General features: G+C 36.4%; 1 protein-coding gene across 2 annotated transcripts in view; it reads left to right on the top strand.

Moving 5' to 3' along the window:
* Window positions 1-17,230, top strand: part of LOC115209787 (transmembrane protein 104) — a 46,852-nt gene that overhangs the window by 25,340 nt on the left and 4,282 nt on the right. For both annotated transcript variants that reach the window (XM_036506727.1, XM_029778317.2), the window contains 6 exons: window positions 5,865-5,946; window positions 7,073-7,110; window positions 8,350-8,380; window positions 10,426-10,525; window positions 15,188-15,287; window positions 16,398-16,491. In XM_036506727.1, the coding sequence (XP_036362620.1) occupies window positions 5,865-5,946; window positions 7,073-7,110; window positions 8,350-8,380; window positions 10,426-10,525; window positions 15,188-15,287; window positions 16,398-16,491 (445 nt within the window). The remainder of the gene's footprint in view (window positions 1-5,864; window positions 5,947-7,072; window positions 7,111-8,349; window positions 8,381-10,425; window positions 10,526-15,187; window positions 15,288-16,397; window positions 16,492-17,230) is intronic.

The raw sequence follows: 17,230 nt of genomic DNA, 5'->3' as shown, positions 1-17,230 counted from the left end.
GAACAGAAAACCTAATTACACTAGAGAAAGTCAAGAGAGCTTGTATGCAGTGCAAGTCTGAAGACATTTTTGCTTTCCTCGTGGTCATCATGCCTGCATACTGGTGGTAGTATTGATGGATTATTTACTCCAGGATGGGGGGACTGCTTCCCAATGTGACTGTCAATGAACAGGAACAGTAAAGAGGATGTGGTGGAAAGCAGTGAGCTCGTTTGATGTCCTCCTTCCATACTGGCATAGATTGGACAATTTGACAGGAGCTGGCCAGGCAAGAGCCTGCACCATACTTCTGTGTCTGTTTTGGCATGGTTTTTATGGCTCGATGCCTTTCCTAACACCAACCACTTCACAGAGTGGGCTGAGTGCTTTTTACATGGCACTCACACAAGCAAGGTTAGTTTTGGCAAGGGTTTTTACAGCTGGATGCTCTTCCAATTGCCAACCACTTTACAGTGTGGACTGGGTGCTTTTTTAGTGGCACCTGCACTGGTGGGGTTACCAAGTAACTTTGTAAGATGAGGAATCTTTGAGATGGGAGGGGGCATTGGAGGAAGTGATCTTGTGTCAGATGATGAAAAGTTAGAGTATGACAGAGAGACAGAAACAGATGTCTTGCTGTAGAAGGGTACATTGTTACCCAGCCAGAGAGAGAGAAAGAGAGTGAGAGTTAACAAGAACGAGAGCAGAAACAGGTGTGCTGCTGAAGAGGCACCCAGAGAGAGAGGGAGACTTAACAAGAAAGAGGGATACTGCTGTAAAGGAAATACATGGTTACCTAACCAGAGGAAAGAGCAAGAAAAGGAGGGAGAGAGAGTGATCAAGAATGATGGCAGAAACAGGTGTGCTGCTGTAGAGGAGATACATGATTACTCAGCCAGAGGGAAGAGCAAGGGAAAGAAAGAGAGAGAGTAGAAGATAGCAAGAGCAGGAGAGGGATGGCAGCAAGTGCCGGGGTATACTCACAAGGAATGGGTATCAAGGCATAGATGGGATGAAACAAATCTACTGTATTGTCTTTATCAATATAACTTAGATCAGAGTGTTATATACAAAATATTCCAGTTATTGTTGCTATAAATCATTCATCAGTTCTCAACAGTGATCAATTTTGTTGTTCTCCTTGTTATTTTACATTTTCAGTTTATCCTCATTTATGTTATCCCACTAATTTCCTTCATTTCACCTTCATATTCATTATACAACTTGCAATCAGGTTTTTTATTGTACTTTAACCCCATAGTCTACCCCACATTTTTTTTATTCAGTATTCATAAATAAAATAATCAGTTCCACTGATAATTCTTTTTTTCTTTCTTTTTTTTTTTGTCATTTATTTTTTTATGTATCAAATAACAGCCAGAAACAGCCATGTTTTCTAACCTTTGGAATCCCAGAAAAGTTTAATTTCAAATCTATTCCTTGACAAACAAAATCTAAACAAAATGGAAAATTAATGACTTAAATTTTTTTTTTGTTTTTAAATAAATAAATAGTATTTATTTTTCCTCATACAAATGATCAACAGTCGATCATCGTAAGATGTAGAGTAACTGTAATAGTTTCAAATTTTGGCACAAGGCCAGCAAGTTTGGGAGAGTGGGTGAGTCAATTACATCAACCCCAGTGCTCAATTGGTACTTATTTTATTGGCCCTGAGGGGATGAAAGGCAAAACTGACCCCAGCTAAATTTGAACTCAGAACATAAAGATAGATGAAATATCACTAAGCATGTTCCCCAGCATGCTAATGGTTCTGCCAACTCGCCATCCTTATTTAGAGTAACTATAATAAAAGATTATATTTATATATTTTCAGTAAATATTTCTCCAACATCATAACCATTTGGTCACTTCTTCATTTAAAAATTTACCCCCTCCTCTTCACTCCTACAATGACCAATACTATAAGAGTATAAGTTCTCTTCCTGGTATTTGGGTACCTAACACAATATTACAATCTTGACCCATATCTTTGGGTTTTTTTTTTCTGTCTGTTTAGCCTCCTATGTTAGGTTTTACCATCTTCCCCATACAAGGCCCAAATCAACCAGCAAATAGATTGATTTGGGCCTTGTGTGTTAATATGTCTGTAATACATCACACAACAAACAAGTAGTTTCATTATGTATAAGAAAACATAATTAGCATTATTTGATCTCAGGATGTTGGGCCTCATGGAGGAAATGACAATGGACCGAGATGTCTGGGCGATATGAGGTTCTTGAGAAGACCTGCCCACATCAGCGAAACTGAGTTCTAGAAGTGCTGTGTGTCTCACCCACACTTAACAAGAAAACTTCTTACACACTCTACCCCAACAAACCAAACAACATCTCTTGACTTACTCACATTTCCACTTCATACACTTTGCTTACCTCCCACTCCCCAATCCTCTTGGCCCTGTCCCACTGTGTCATTGCTCTCTGCTAGCTCCTGATCTGTATGTTCCACCCATACACCCTGTTTCACTGTATCATTGATATCTGCTAGCCCCTGACCTGTGTGTTCCCCCCCACATGTAACAAGAAAAGTTTTCACACACCCACTAGCATAGCTAGAGTGTGTGCCACCTGGGACAGCCCTTCCGTTTGCCACCCCTGGACCCCATAAAAAACACATATTGCCTACAGCAAACCTAGGGCAGACTGCCCCTGCCACCTAGCTACATTAGTGCACACACCCTACCTCAACAAACCAATCTACATCTCTACATCTCTTCCTCACATTTCTTCCTTCATACACTATGACTACCTCTCACTTCCCAATCCTGCTCTCATGGCCCTGTTTCTCTGTATCATTGCTATCCAGTACCCACCCGACTCTATATATACCCAGGTTTTCACACACACCCTCCACACTCTCTAATCATGATTCCTCACAATATCCTGGCACTTACCACCATCTATATCTCTCTCTTCCTTTACTCAACCATTCCATTTATATTCTGATCCCCATTTCTTTTGAGATGCCTGGCACTTTGCCACCATCTCTATCCTGCTGTCTCCCACTCTCACTCCCCTTCTCCTGCACTTCCCTCAGATTGGGTAACCTTATATTTTCTTTGCAGCAGTGCACCTGTTTCTGTCTATCTGTCTCACTATAACCTTTCATCATCTGACACAAGTTCACCTCCTCCAATACCCCCTCCCCTCCCAAAGGAGATTTTTTTTGTCTTGCGAGTACTTGGTGACCCTGTCAGTACAGGTGCCACTTAAAAGCACCCAGTTCACGCTGTAAAGTGGTTGGTATTTGGAAGGGCATCCAGTTGTAAAATCCTTGCCAAAACTGACCTTGCCTGTGCTTGTGCCATGTAAAAAGCACTAAGTCCATCCTGCTGAATGGTTGGTGTTAGGGAAGGCATCCAACTGTAAAAATCCTGCCAAAACAGTTGCAAGAGTCTGATGCAGACTTCTGCCTGGCCAGCTCCTGTCAAACCATCCCACCCATGGCAGCATGGAAGGCAGATGTTAAGTGATGATAAGTATTTTTTATAGCTGATTCAATTTTAAAATTAAGAACTCATTATTTAAATAATAGAGACTCTAAACTAAGACAAGCAGAGTTATGTGACTTACTTTGGAAAACAACACATCTTTAGCAAGATATGAGCTGATTGTTATGAATACACTGTGGATCAATGATAACTTATGTTGTTATTTTACTATGTTTATATCTTTGTTTATTATGTAAACATCTAGACAACTACAATTCTATCTTAATTTTATCTATCAAAATATCACATTATAGTGCACTTTTTCATATATTATATCAAACTTCCATCAAGTAATTTTGTGGGTTTTATATTGCAATTTTCAAAGAAAAATGCACTAAATATTTTAGTTTTTTTCTAAAAACTTTGTGACATTTTTACTCGAATTTTTTGTTTCCTTTGGGAATGAAATAAATCAGGACTTGATTAAAAGAGTGATTAAGGCCATTTTCCACGCTGGCATGGGTTGGATGGTTCAGTAGGATCTGACAAGCTGGATGACATGTTTCGGCATCTGTGGTTTCTATGGCTTGATGCTCTTCGTAATGCCAATCACTTCACAGAGTATACTGGATGCTTTTTTTATAGCTCCAGTACTACATTTGATTTCTCTTATACCCTTTTTTTTTCATCAACTTATTTATACTTCCTCATTCATGCACACTGTCAGTCCACATTCAGCAGAGCATACTCATTTCATTTTATTTGTAGTTTTTGCTAATCCTCTACATTCAGACGCCAAGCCTCACTACTATGTAACCTTGCAGTTCATACACAAGCATCATATATTCTACCTTACTCTTCAAGATAGAAACATTTAGATACCTACAAAGATAATAGCCCCCTAAAACTTCTCCACGCTGCTCTTACTCTAGCTAGTATACTTTCAGAATATCCTCTTCCTCTGCTAATTTGGTCACCTAGGTAACAGAAACTGTCTACTACATTTATGGATCTTCCTGGGCATTTGAGAGAATTTATCATGTGCTCTTAGGGTTTATTGCTCCATCACATCTGCCAAAGTGGCTCCCAAAGTGGGTGGGATTGCCCTTCTTGAGGCAGTGGAAAGATCCAGGAAAGTGCTGAGGAAAAGTGGGAGTGAAAAGGGGTGGCCAAAATGGGGCAATGGATGTAAAAGCAACAAAATAATGGGTTGATTAGGTTAAGTTTTATTTGTAAAATACAGATATTTTGAATTTGATGTAGAAAGTGATATATATGTTTGTGGTGGTGAGTGGGAAATGGGGCGGGGGGTCACTGCTTTAAACTAAAAAGCTTCTATCATAGAAACAGAGACAATTTCAGGTAGGTTGGCATCAAAAGGATTAAGGATTGTGATATTCTCATAACAATACCACTGGTTAAAAATTATGCATTTCCTTAAAAAAACTATAACTATGGCTTAAAAATTGATTATTTGTCCATTGATTACTTAGAAATAAAACCTATATGAGTTCTCAAAATATTTAAAAAAAACATTACATTAAGAAAGATATGTACAGCTATTGTTATTATGAATGCTCAAAGAAGTATCCTAACTCTTGAAAGAATACTGTTTACTACATTTATGAATCTTCCTGGGCATTTGAGAGAATCTATTTATCATGTACTCTTAGGGTTTATTGTTCCATCACCTCTGCCAGAGCAGTGGCTCCCAAAGTGGGTGGGGGTTGCCATTCTGGAGGCAGTGGAAAGATCCAGGGAAGTGATAAATAGATTTTCTCAAGTGCCCAGGAAGATTCATAAATGTAGTAAACAGTATTCTTTCAAGAGTTAGGATACTTCTTTGAGCATTCATAATAACAATAGCTGTACATATCTTTCTTAATGTAATGGTTTTTAAAAATATTTTGAGAACTCATATAGGTTTTATTTCTAAGTAATCAATGGACAAATAATCAATTTTTAAGACATAGTTATAGTTATATAATAGTTATATATTCATTTTAACTTCACATCACAATGGAAATGAAATAAAAACAATTAACAGTATTTAGTGTGGAAATGTTTTTAAAAAAACCTGTTATTTAGTTTTAAAATTTCAAAAAAAATGTTTCTTTATTTCATTGATCATTTTTGAGTAGAACAAATTTAGAAAAACACATTTTTCAATATGCTTAAACATTAGTATGGATTAAGTGGTTTTCTTTTTTTTTTTTTTTATAAATTTACAGCACACCCTTTTTGAAAATGTCTGCTCTAAATATTTGATTATAGACAAAATTCATTGTTGTTGAATTATTTCAATTGCATCTTAATGTCTGTAGATGGATACAGTGCGTGAAAATGAAGAGATCAAAAGAACCCTAATGATCAAAATAGGTTATTGCATGATCATACATTTACTAATGCATTTTTCAATATTCTATTATAGAGACATAAAAAAGATACCATTGTGTATGAAAATAATGAAGAACAACCACTTTTGGATCAGGAAGATGATAGTGATGGCAATGGTGAGAAATTATCATAGATTTGTTTTAGATTTCTTGATAGCTATTTATAATGTTTTTCTAATGGTTAATTTTTCAAATAATCTGCCTTGACTTAATAATAATTAAAGGGTGGAATTCTGCTTTATGTGTGCCATATAACTTATAGCCTTTATAAGCCTTTTTACTTTTTGTAATTTTCAAAAAGTTTTTGCAAATTTGTATTCTACACACAGGAATTCACACTACTATAACAAAAAATTTATTTTTGATTTTTCAAAATTTTTTTCTTTTAAATCACAGTTTAAAATATGGACAATACAAATTTTTTGCTCAAATTCCAGCAATATACCATTACATGTGTTTATGGGAAGAAAGATATTGAAAAGCATCAACATGTCACAGTGACAAAGAAATGAAGAAGGTATAAGGTGGGCATGAGATGTGCTAAAAATAACAGCAATAGCCTTTAAATCACATACAAAAAATTTCTTTTCATAATTGTATGAATTCCTGTGTGTAGAACACAAATTTATGAAAATTTTCTGAAAATTCCCAAAAAATAAAAAATGTTAGGAGTGGTTATATAGCATGCATGATGCAGAATTCCATCAACTAAAACTAGCTGACAGTGTCACAAAATACACATTTCCAAATATTTTCAAGTGATGGCCAGTTTCATTCATGGAGACATTGCAACAGTAGTGGTATTTTACAATTGAAACCCTTGCCATTTCCTAATATCTTGAGAGGGGAAATATATAGTATGTTAAAGAGAGGATTTGAATTTAAATCTATAACTTATTAACCTGCTATAATCCAGTCAGTTTGATACCTAACACCAATATTGCTCCTTGAGGAAAGGTTAAGTGGACTTAGGTGACATGGTTAGTACCATAATTTAAAGTTAGATCCAAGATGTAGCTTATTTGAACACACCTTAACTTTGTAGGGTTCACATGTAAGTGAACTATATTACAATATATTCTGTTGTCACAACTATCAATATAACTCTAAATTAAATTTAGTTGATATAGAAAACAATTCTAGTTAGTGTTCTTATGAATCATTCATTAGTTCTCAACAATTACATTTAATATATAAATGTAAGATAATAGCGTTCTATAATATATAATTTTATTTGTTTCAGCTAACAAACTGTATGATATCACAGAGAGAGTCGAAATGGTATGTTAAGTTTTTGTTTGCTTCGTTATTTTCTGCTCTATTTTTTTTCTAATGATTTTGAAATAACAAGCTGTTTGTGTTTTGTGTTGGCATGAATGAATGAGTGAGAGAGAATGAATGACTAGATGTGTGTAGTGAAGAAAGCCCTGTATAGCTCAGTGTGCAACATTATTTAGTTTCCTAAATATCTAAAGTATGAACTTCACGGCTTCCAAATCTTTTTCTGAAGCCATTAAGGCAATCAATCACCTCCACTCGCAATCCTATATGTTGTGAGGCCTGTCACCCTAAGATCTAGCTATGCTGCTTTTTTTTTGTTATTGTTGTTGTTGCCATTCAGATCAAATCAAACAGGTGTATGATCAAAAGTATTTCAGCCTTCACCGTTCTTTGTAGAGATATGGAGGACTACATTATCTAACATGTTCTTTACATTTTTAAGACTGTAAAGAGTGATGTGGGGAGGATTGGTTGATATTTTATGCAAATCAAGCAATCTTATAGAAACTCCTTTTTCTTTTGTTGTTACTAACAGAAAAAAAAAGCTGATTCTTTTCTTCTCATTTCTTGCTCTAGATACTATATCATAAAAGTGCTACATACAAACACATCTAGAACTAAGGAACAGAAACTAACTACTGCTGTTTCAATCAAGCAGGACATGGGTACATCTATTATTCTTGTAGGTTTAGTACATTGTAGTCATGGTTGCTAACTAATCTTCCAGAGGTCATACTGTCCTTTTGTGTAACCTTTGCTTGCATTGTGTGTGTGCACTGGCTTTATTATGCCCATAGACAATGTATTCTTCCCTAATTATCTCAGTTAATTTAATAAAAGAATAGGCTGCATCTTCTCCCTAAAATGAAAATATGAGAGAATATTAGAATTACTAACTAATAATCCACTTAACTTTCGTTTTTGGATTTGGTTTGCAAGATTCTTTATATGAGTTTGTGTGCTGAAGCATATTCTGTTGTGTCTGGGGAAAGTCAGTTTCTTTTTGTGCCTTGTAATGTAACACACTCACCGGTAAAATTTCCACTTATTTCTTATTTTTATTTTCCTAAAATTTTCGTTAAGACGCAACGAAAATTTTAGGAAAATAAAAATAAGAAATAAGTGGAAATTTTACCGGTGAATGAGTTACATTATAAGGCACAAAAAGAAAATGACTCTCCCCAGACACAACAGAATCCACTTAACTATTATAATATAGTCAAACCTTTCTTTCAACAGGGTCACATGGCATCACTGTTCTTCAACAAAGGTAATTATTTCTATTTTATTCCTTAATTTTAATATTTAAATCAAATGTCTGTTTGCAAATTTAAAAGAAACTGATGTAAGATTGGTCAGATGAATAGATTATCTCTTAGTTTCATTTGTCTAAATGAAATGTACTTAATTCTATTTGTCTCAGTTTATATATTTGTAAAGAAAGTTTTTGGAAAAGTCATAAGCAATAGGCTAGAGGAAATGTGCTTTTAATTTATTTAACACAATTGAAATCAAGGTTGAGCACTGGTTGTATGTATCCTTGTGCTTTGTGTAATAACTGTCTTTGATATTTCAAACAAATAAGACAGACAAGTGACAGAACCATGAGCATGCTGAGCAAACTGCTTAGCAGCTTTTTGTCTGTCATATTCTGCTAAGGTTGACTTTGCCTTTCATCCTTTCAGGGTCAAGTACAAATTGAGCACTGGGGTTGTTGTAATTGTATTTCCCACTCCCACAAACTTACTGGCCTTGTGCCAAAATTTGAAACCACTATTTCAAACAAATGTTACTTTATTGAGGTAAGAGATAATGGTTGAATAGCTGGACAACTGTATGTTCATTGGTAAAAGGTAATGTCAATATCTTATTGCAGAAAAGTAATACATAACAAATGCTGACATCAGACAATTTTCTGAGATAGTGCCTATACAAGTGTTGGCTTAAAAACATTAAAATAAATATAATTAAGACAATAAAGGAACTTTAACCTGACTACTGGATCTAGTCAGATTCCAAAGTATTAAAAGAATGATATATAGAACAAGAGAGTTCTCTAACACTATCTAATTTCACCTTCACTTTACTTGTGATGTATATTCAAATTGGTATAGTACTGCCTCTGTGATACTTATACATATGTAGGAATCCAAAATCGATCCATCAAAATATTGCCTTATATCATTACTTATCATTGTCAACAGCAAATTAATTGAACCAGCAATTGATAAGCAATTGCTAAGTTTTCTAAAAGTTTAGAAGGCAATTCAGCTTCTGGCCAAACCACAGAACAACACACATTCTCATGATCTTTTCCCAGAATACTTAACTGGACATAGATCTGGAGATATGTGTCATACATCACAATAATTTTGACAGTATCTGTTGTGCCAGAGTTGGCACTAATTAAAATCCAATAGGATGTGTAAGAAACTGATAAGATAACTGCAAAAATACAATAGTGAAAGATCCATCAAAGTCAATCTTCTGGGTGACCTAAAATGCATTAGTGTCACAAAATTTAATACCTTTGCTCCAACCATATTTTGTTTATTAACAGCCCAAGTATCTTTAGGGTAATCTCAAGTATTGATAATTTCAAACTGCAAAAAGATCTTGATTCTCTAAGTTGTTTTCACATCACATATCATTTAACATCTGTTTTCCATGCTGGCATAGGTAGAATAATTTGTCAGGAACCGACAAGTCAGATGATTGTATCAAACTCTACTATCTGTTTTGGGTTGGTTTCTATGGCTGGATGCCCTTCATAATGCCAACTACTTTACAAAGAGTACTGGGTGCAGTGAGGTCACCCAATAACTTGCAGGGCAAAATCCCTCAAGTTCAGGGAATTGAATTGAGGTTCAGAAAAGGTATCTTGCATTAGAAGAGAAACATGACTAACTCAGATAGAGAGATAGAGAGGAAAGATGGTGAGGCTGTGAGGGGAGAGTGCAGGGACCATACATCCAAGTTACAGGAAGCTGTATATAGTGAAGTGGACTGGGGATTGGAGAGGGTGTGTGGGTGGGTGAGTTCACAAGATTTCAAAACAAAGGGGGGAACTGGGGGAGATGTAATAATTGGGGACTTGTAGAGGGAGGTGGTATTAGGAGGATATTTTGTGGGGAAAGTATTGGACAGGGATATATTGTATGCTGGTAGGTACATGAGGGAGAGTGGAGGGAGGGAGATGCAGCTGCAATAAAAGTGGCGGGGTTTTCTTAAGCACAGCAAATCTCATATGACGACCAATTTTTAATGACTTTTTCTGTTTATTTGTGGAACTTTTCAATTCTTTTTATATTTCAGTTGGTGTGCTATTTTTCTACATCTGCATAATAGTTTACCTGTATGGAGATTTGGCAATTTATGGAGCAGCTGTTCCAAAATCTTTAAGGAATTTAGCTTGGTAAATATTTACTTAAATTATGGGTTTTCTTTCTTTATACTTGTGTGTGTATTGTGTGTGTGGTTATATGAGTATAGTCACTTAAAACAACCCGATATATTATTAATATTTCTTTTACTGCTCTTGAGAAGGAGTTACAGGTAAAATTAAGCCCATTGAAAATATAGACTAATAAAACTAAATATGTGGAGACCCAGTGGTTAGGGCAGCAGACTCGCGGTTTTGATTCCCAGACCAGGCGTTGTGTGTGTTTATTGAGCGAAAACACCTAAAAGCTCCATGAGGCTCCGGCAGGGGGTGGTAGCTACCCCTGTTGTACTCTTTCGCCACAACTTTCTCTCACTCTCTCTTCCTGTTTCTTGAGTAACGCTGCGATGGACTGGCATCCCGTCCAGCTGGGGGGAACACATATGCCACAGAAACCGGGCCCATGAGCCTGGCTAGGCTTGAAAAGGGCGAGAAAAAAAAACTAAATATAGACTAATAAAACTAAATACCTCTAATACAATACCATTTCTGCCATGTCATTGTTCATATCTAATCTAATATTGGTTTTAATATTAACTTTGGCAAAAAGGTAGTGAGCTGGCAGAATGATTAACACACCTACAAAATGCTTAGCAGCATTTCATTGGTTGACTTTGCTTTTCATCCTTTTGGGGTCAATAAAATAAGTACCAGTTGAACATTGGGGACAATGTAATCAATTTACCCCCATTCCCGAAATTGCTGGCCTTGTGCCAAAATTTGAAATCAATATTAATTTTGTCAAAACGATAGCAAGCTGCCAGAATTGTAAGTATGCTGGGCAAAATGCTTAGCGGTATTTTGCCTGTCTTCACATTCTGAGTTCAAAATCTGCTGAGGTCAGCTTTGCCTTTTATCCTTTCAATGTTGAGAAAGAAAAAAATAAGTGCTAGTTGAACACTGGTATCAATGTAATTTTCTTACCCTCTCCTGAAATTGCTGGCTTTCTACCAAAATTTGAAATTAATGTTTTGTCACTGATGACATAGACATTCTACTGTGTGTTAGGCTTGGGTGTTTCAGTCTGAAATCATTCTGAAGCTATATAATACTAAGACTGAAATTATGGAAACCAGTTTAATAATAATATTGAAATTATTGTATACAGTGCTCAGGTGCACCACAACTTGTCAAAAGTGCATATAAAGCATATGCAGTAATGTACAAATGTCTGGAAAGTGAACAGTGTATGAGTCAGATACATGCTTGCGTGTGTATGGAGGGGAGAAAATCAGGTGTAGTGTTGGCGAATCTCAGAAAGCATGGAAGTTTTGAAGGATGCAGTGCTCCGACAGCTAACAACTGATGCCGGCAGTTTGTTCCATACTTCAGCAACTCTTAGTGTGAAAAAAGGTTTCCGAAAGTCATGGGAGCTGTGCTGTTTTCTGACTTTGTAAACATGTCCACAGGTGTTAGACAGGTGAAGTTTGAAAAGGTGCTCTGAGTTATTGTTTGTAAGATGGTTAATAATTTTATGGGTGTCTGCCAAGTCAGCTGCCAAACGTTGGAGATTCAATGTATCCATGCCCAGGGAAGTAAGGCATTCAGGATATGGCAAATGCCTGATGGAGGGTATTCTTTTGGTTGCACATCACTGAGCGGTTTTCAGACGATTAATATCCTGGGCAAAATAGAGGTTCCAGACAGGTGATGCAAATTCCAGGTGAGGTTGCACCATAGCTATATAAAGCCACAGATAGATAGCCAGAGAGCGGATCACAAAGGACTTGGTGAGTGATGCCAAGACATCCTCAATGTAACATCAAGTGCTTTGTAATGATTAAAGCATAAAGTGAAGAGTTAACATAAGGGATGAACAAAATATTGGACTAATGCCTTTTAGTGTGTAATCTTGTCCCTAGAAACAATTTCTCCACCCATTCCATGTGGGTCACTAAAGTACCAGTAATACACTAAAGTTAATTCAGTTACCTTTATCTTTTATCTTTTATTTGTTTCAGTCATTGGATTGTGGCCAAGCTGGGGCACTACTTCAAAGGGTTCAGTCAAACTAATTAAGCCAAGTACTTATTTTTTAAATCTGGTGCTTATTCTATCAGTCTCTTTTGCAAAACTGCCAAGTTACAGAGATATAAACAAACTAACACCAGTTGTCAAGTGATTTGTGGATGGTGAGGTGACAAACACAGATGCACACACACATACTTGTTTGTCTGTCTGTCTATGCAATGGGATTCCACACAGTTTCCACCTACCAAATTCGCTCACAAAGCATTGGTTGGCCTGGGGTGAGTGTCTGTACCAGAAGATACTTGCCCTAAGTGCTGCGCAGTGGGATTGAACCCTGATCTACATGATTGCAAAACAAACTTCTTAACCACACAGCTATGCTTGTGCCTAAGAATTAATGGCAACCTCTGGATGCTGAAATCTAGTTGATATCTTCAAAAATGTGCTTGTATATATAATGTGGTTGAAGCCAGATCTGCCTGACTGGCTACTGTGCCTGTGGCATATAAAAAACACCAACCGATTGTGACTGATATCAGTACCCCACTGACTGGCTCCTGTGCAGGTGACACTTAAAAAGTACCATCTGAATATGTTCATTACCAGGCTCGCCTTACTGGCTCCAGTGTCGTTGGCATGTAAAAAGCACCCACTACACTCTCGGAGTGGTTGGCATTAGGAAGGACATCCAGCTGTAGAAACTCTGCCAGACCAGACCAGACTGGAGCCTGGTGCAGCTACTTGCTCTCCAGACCTCAGTCAAACCGTCCAACCCATGCCAGCATGGAAAACAGACGTTAATCGATGATGACGAAGAGGAGGATGGTGATGGTGATGATGATGATGTTGTTGTTGCTGCTGCTGCTGCTGTTGTTATTGTTGTTGTTGTTTAGCTAATTTAATAACTTAGAATTTTGCATTTGAATTCTACCAGTTTTTATATACTATGTAGCAGTAATAGCCTAGTATAGGTTACTAAAATAACCTTGTGCATAAGCAAAAAAAAAATCATTAGAGAAAAAATAGTTCAAAACAAGAAATACTGAAATTATGCTGTATTTTCAAGTTGAAAAATTGGTACATTTTATAACTACTGTTGCCTTTGGTAACTTATTTGCTGGTGTTTAAATCAAAGTAGTGATAGTTTGACAGTTGATCATTGTTATAAATCATTCCAGAGCAAAGAGAGTCTGTTTGTTTTAGATTATTGTCAGGTCAAATAGAAAATTAATGACTATTTGAACTTAGTAGTGTTGGAAGGTGATAGTCACATGTGGAAAGCTTGCTGATGACTATTGTGGTGTCACAGAAAGAGCCATACTGTTGTTGTTGTTTTTATTGTTGAGAATTAGTCATTCTGTTTCAAGCAGAAGTACAGAGAGAACATTTAATACATTACAGAGAAGTGCTTTTATTAATAGTGGATATCTTACCTCTGCATAACAGAAGTAAACATATAGCCCAGTTAACATTGCTGATATATAAAGAGTTTCTTTAATCCTTTAGTATTTAAACCGGCCATATCCAGTTCAAATGTTATACCTGTTTTATGTACAGTCTGGTCATATGCAGCTCTCTCACCTTATCCTATGATGTCATATTAAAAAGTAATTAAGCACTTCATTGAAATCTCAACACAAAAAGATAATGTATGAGTAATCCAAAATAATGTGAATAAATAAGCATAACATTTGACAGTATGCTGAATGCTAAAGGGTTAAACCTGGTTGATATTGCTAAATATTTTCAGAGAGGACCTAAATTGGTGCTTCTCATTTTTAAACCACTGATGATTATAAATTCATCATCATCATCATTTAACATCTGCTTTCCATGCTAGCATGGGTTGGACGATTTGACTGAGGACTGGCGAACCAGATGGCTGCACCAGGCTCCAATCTAATCTGGCAGAGTTTCTACAGCTGGATGCCCTTCTTAACGCCAACCACTCCGAGAGTGTAGTGGGTGCTTTCACGTGACACCAGCACGAGGGCCAATCTGGCGGTACTGGCAACGGCCATGCTCAAATGGTGTTTTTTACGTGCCACCTGCACAGGAGTCAGTCCAGCGACACTGGCAACGGCCTCGCTCAAATGTTTTGTTCACGTGCCAGGTAGGCGACACTGGTAACGATCACACTCAAATGGTGCCTTTTACTTGCCACCAGCACGGAAGCCAGGCAGCTGCTCTGGCAATGATCCTGCTTGGATGGAGCTGTTAGTGCTCCACTGGCACGGGTGCCAGTCATCGAATTTGGTTCAGTTTCAATTTCACTTGCCCCAACAGAAGGTCTATATTTCTCTTATGCCTGTTTAAAATTTTACAAAGTCAAGAATTGTTAGAAATTGATGGTGACATTTTAATTTTGTTGCTTTTTTTTATCTTTCATACTTGCTTGAGATGAAAGAAAGAATTAGCATTTTTACTCACTTGACTTTTTTTTTTAATATGATGATTCTGATTAAAGCAGATACCAAATTTTCCTCATAAAATTCTGATTAATCTAAGAGTAATGCACTTGTTCCAAGTGCCATCCAATGAAATCAAACCTATAACCATGTTGTAGCAAAGCAAACTCCTTAACCACAGAACCATGTCTGTAGTGTGTGTGTATGTTAAAATTCACAAAAGGTTTTTATTATATTTTTGTAATTAATATTTCAGCACCACCAACTTAACAGACACTAATAGAACTGCAAATGATGATGACATCTGCTGGCCAGGATCTGATATCTCTCGGAAGAATGCTTACCGTATTTTTATTGTACGTACTTTTTTTTCTCACCTTTTTCCAATGAAGGTTTTTAAAATGATGTAACTTTTCATCATTTATATTATTTTCTTATTTAACTACAAGACCTTATATTTTATATGAGAGAGGAGAATATGTAACTGTGGAGTGTTTGTACATTTTTCAATATAAATGAAATGACTATAATCAATCGTTAGAATAATGTTAGGAACATTATTTATCAAGTGTGTATTTCTAGTTCATAAAATTTGCCACAAGACCTCATTTAGAGAAGAGAAATATAAATGAGGTCTTGTGGCAAATCTTATGAACTAGCAATACACACCTGGTAAATAATGTTCCTAACATTATTCTAATATTTTTTTTTTATTCTTTTACTCATTTCAGTCATTAGACTGTGGTCATGCTGGGGCACTACCTTGAAGGGTTTTAGTTGAACAAATCAATCCCAGTACTTCTTCATTATTTTAAAGTCTGGTCCTTATTCTTTCAGGCACTTTAGTTGAACTACTAAATTACAGGGTTTTTTTTTTGAAAGACATTAGTGAAAACATTTAAAACAACTACAATATAAATATATCAAAACTGGTCACATGTACAACTGCAAAAATATTCTTTCTAAACAGTAATAGGCGCAGGAGTGGCTGTGTGGTAAGTAGCTTGCTAACCAACCACATGGTTCTGGGTTCAGTCCCACTGCGTGGCATCTTGGGCAAGTGTCTTCTGCTATAGCCCCGGGCCGACCAATGCCTTGTGAGTGGATTTGGTAGACGGAAACTGAAAGAAGCCTGTCGTATATATGTATATATATATAAGTGTGTGTGTATATGTTTGTGTGTCTGTGTTTGTCCCCCTAGGGCTAGTATGTTTATGTCCCCGTCACTTAGCGGTTCGGCAAAAGAGATCGATAGAATAAGTACTGGGCTTACAAAGAATAAGTCCCGGGGTCGATTTGCTCGACTAAAGGCGGTGCTCCAGCATGGCCGTAGTCAAATGACTGAAACAAGTAAAGAGTAAAGAGAGTAATATGTATTGCTTCCATAAAAGCAATGGCCTGAAATTTTTAGAGAAGCAAAAATATCATCTCTGTTATCCTAAATATATGATTTTTGTGTATTTCAGGTTGTATTTGCTTTAGTTTTGGGTCCATTTACCTTTTTTAATGTTCAAAAAACTGGATATCTTCAGATTTTTACCTCAGTCTTTCGATGGACAGGTAAGATTATTTTTTCATTCATTTTGATCTGTTGTAATATTTCTTGTAAAATGTTAAACAACTGTAATCCATCTACAAAGGCCATGAGTTTTGGAGCTGACACCAATCATATATTATTTCAGATGGATGTTGAATACTTTTCTGTTCTGTTATTTAGAGAATAAATGGCAGCACCTATTTATTGAATCCCAGATTAATGGGGTTGTTGTTGCTTTTTATTTTTAGCCTCAGATCAATTCTGATTGAACAGGCCTATGATCAGAGACACCCAGCTGTAACTATCCTGTCTTTTCCCTGTGTACAGAAAATATAAGAGACCATATCTGATGGTATGATGTGATTTAAGGGAGATTTTGCTGCTATTTCTATAGTACATTGAGCAATCACAGAGTGACACTTTTGCTGGCTTAAAACTGGTGAGGTTAAAGTAGTTGCTGTACAGATAGAACATCTGTATGTTGAAACCTGATTGGAATACATGGGTGAGGAGATAATTCAAAAGGTATGCATCTCTGGTGAGGAGCTTCCATAGTGAGAGCTCATTTCCAAATGTTCATCTCTGAACCTAAGCATCTGTTAATGAATGAATCTTTGACAATTAACCAGATCTTTATTTTAATGAGATCATGAATGCTTGGGTATATGGCAGCAGCACTGTCCTATATATATGAACAAGACTCCAATGTTTCAAAGGCTACTACTTGTAGAGAATATGAGGATTTTCATTAGGTGCTATCTG

Source organism: Octopus sinensis, linkage group LG1, assembly GCF_006345805.1.
Source record: "Octopus sinensis linkage group LG1, ASM634580v1, whole genome shotgun sequence".
Taxonomy (NCBI): domain Eukaryota; kingdom Metazoa; phylum Mollusca; class Cephalopoda; order Octopoda; family Octopodidae; genus Octopus; species Octopus sinensis.
Note: the sequence above shows the minus strand (reverse complement) of the source record. Positions and strands in the feature narration are given on the sequence as shown.